The sequence below is a fragment of the Aplysia californica genome, unplaced genomic scaffold, assembly GCF_000002075.1.
Source record: "Aplysia californica isolate F4 #8 unplaced genomic scaffold, AplCal3.0 scaffold00061, whole genome shotgun sequence".
In the NCBI taxonomy this organism is placed as follows: domain Eukaryota; kingdom Metazoa; phylum Mollusca; class Gastropoda; order Aplysiida; family Aplysiidae; genus Aplysia; species Aplysia californica.
This window is the reverse complement of record NW_004797331.1, coordinates 125,394-126,741: the sequence shown is the minus strand read 5'-3', so window position 1 is coordinate 126,741 and position 1,348 is coordinate 125,394. Positions and strand designations below refer to the sequence as shown.

The following is a 1,348-nucleotide window of genomic DNA, read 5'->3' as shown; positions in this document are numbered from 1 at the left end:
CCCCCGTCGCCGCACTCCCTTATAGACACACACACTAAAGTTTTTAAAAATAATTTAATAGATAAAGATAGCAACCGAAATTAAACAGATTAAGAACCAACCAAAAAACCAACAAAATTGCAAGTTTGCGCGCGCTCATCTCTAACACACATGATAAAGCCCTAACAAGTTGACCTTTGAACTCACAGGGTCTGGGCGGACAGGAGATCCGTGTGTTCTCCAACCTCCTCCACGCCCACCTTATCGGGGTCAAACTGAGGACACGTCACTTCCGGAACGGTGTGGAGCTGCAGCCAATCGGCGAAGACAACAACTACGACTTCAACTTCCAAGAGCAGCGCTACCTTCCGCAGGAGAGAGTTGTCAAAGCCGTCAGTTTGACTTTTTAAATGATTTTTTTTAATTGAAAAAAATAATTTGGGTTGGGAGAAGAGAAAGTGAAACAAACTAAATATTAAAATTTGAGAGAATAATGGAAGATAAATAAAATGAAGGGCGGGGAAGAAATTATTGAGATAAGGAGGAAGAGGAGGAGAGAAAGAAAGAGACAAAAAGAGGAAAGAGAGAGAGAAAAAGAGAGTTAGAGAGTGAGAGAGAGAGAGAGAGAGAGAGAGAGAGAGAGAAAGAAAGAAAGAAAGAAAGAGAAAGATAGTAGATAGAGATAGTTTTTTGGTGTATTAAATTCTTTTTGTTTTTGCCGCATTTGATGAAATGTAATTAAGACATTGTTTAATCCTTGCATTGATTGCGCTTTGAAACTTGGATTTTTTTCTTTCATCATATCGCCAATGATCAGACGTCTGAAGCTAGCGTACCCAAATAACATAAAGAGAGTAATGTGAATGTATTTCGTAATAAAGTACACTAACGGTTCGATCTGTAATCATGGACATAACCCTGTAAGGTTGACATGTTTTGATCTGAAGTACTATATTGCCTGAGAAGTTAAAATTGATATAATTTTTTCTACAAAAAATGTCAGCTCATTGCGTCTGGGCTGGGTTGTTTGTTAGTTTTTTGTTGGTTTTTTTGGGGGGTTTTTTGGTGGTCTGTTTTGTTTTTTAAAAATGTTGTTCTGTGTCTTTCGTTTTTGCTTTTATTTTTTGTTGCTGTTGTTGGTGTTTTAGGTTTTTTTCTTGGGAGAGAGAAAGAGAGAGAGAGAGAGAGAGAGAGAGAGAGAGAGAGAGAAGGGGAGGGGGAGGGGGTCTTTGTCATGCGATCTAAATATCCTGAAAAAGATATCATAACATGTCCAATTCTCTTCTGTCTTCGGTGTCAGGGTGACTATCTGGTGACGGAATGTGTCTACGACTCCAGAGGACGGGCCGGCCTTACACTCGTGAGTACT

At 39.4% G+C, this 1,348-nt stretch overlaps 1 protein-coding gene across 1 annotated transcript in view; it reads left to right on the top strand.

The window, feature by feature from the left end:
* Nucleotides 1–1,348, top strand: part of LOC106011129 (DBH-like monooxygenase protein 1 homolog) — a 20,457-nt gene that overhangs the window by 17,339 nt on the left and 1,770 nt on the right. The window contains exons 7-8 of the mRNA XM_035968477.1: nucleotides 189–371; nucleotides 1,280–1,339. Coding sequence (XP_035824370.1) covers nucleotides 189–371; nucleotides 1,280–1,339 — 243 coding nt within the window. The remainder of the gene's footprint in view (nucleotides 1–188; nucleotides 372–1,279; nucleotides 1,340–1,348) is intronic.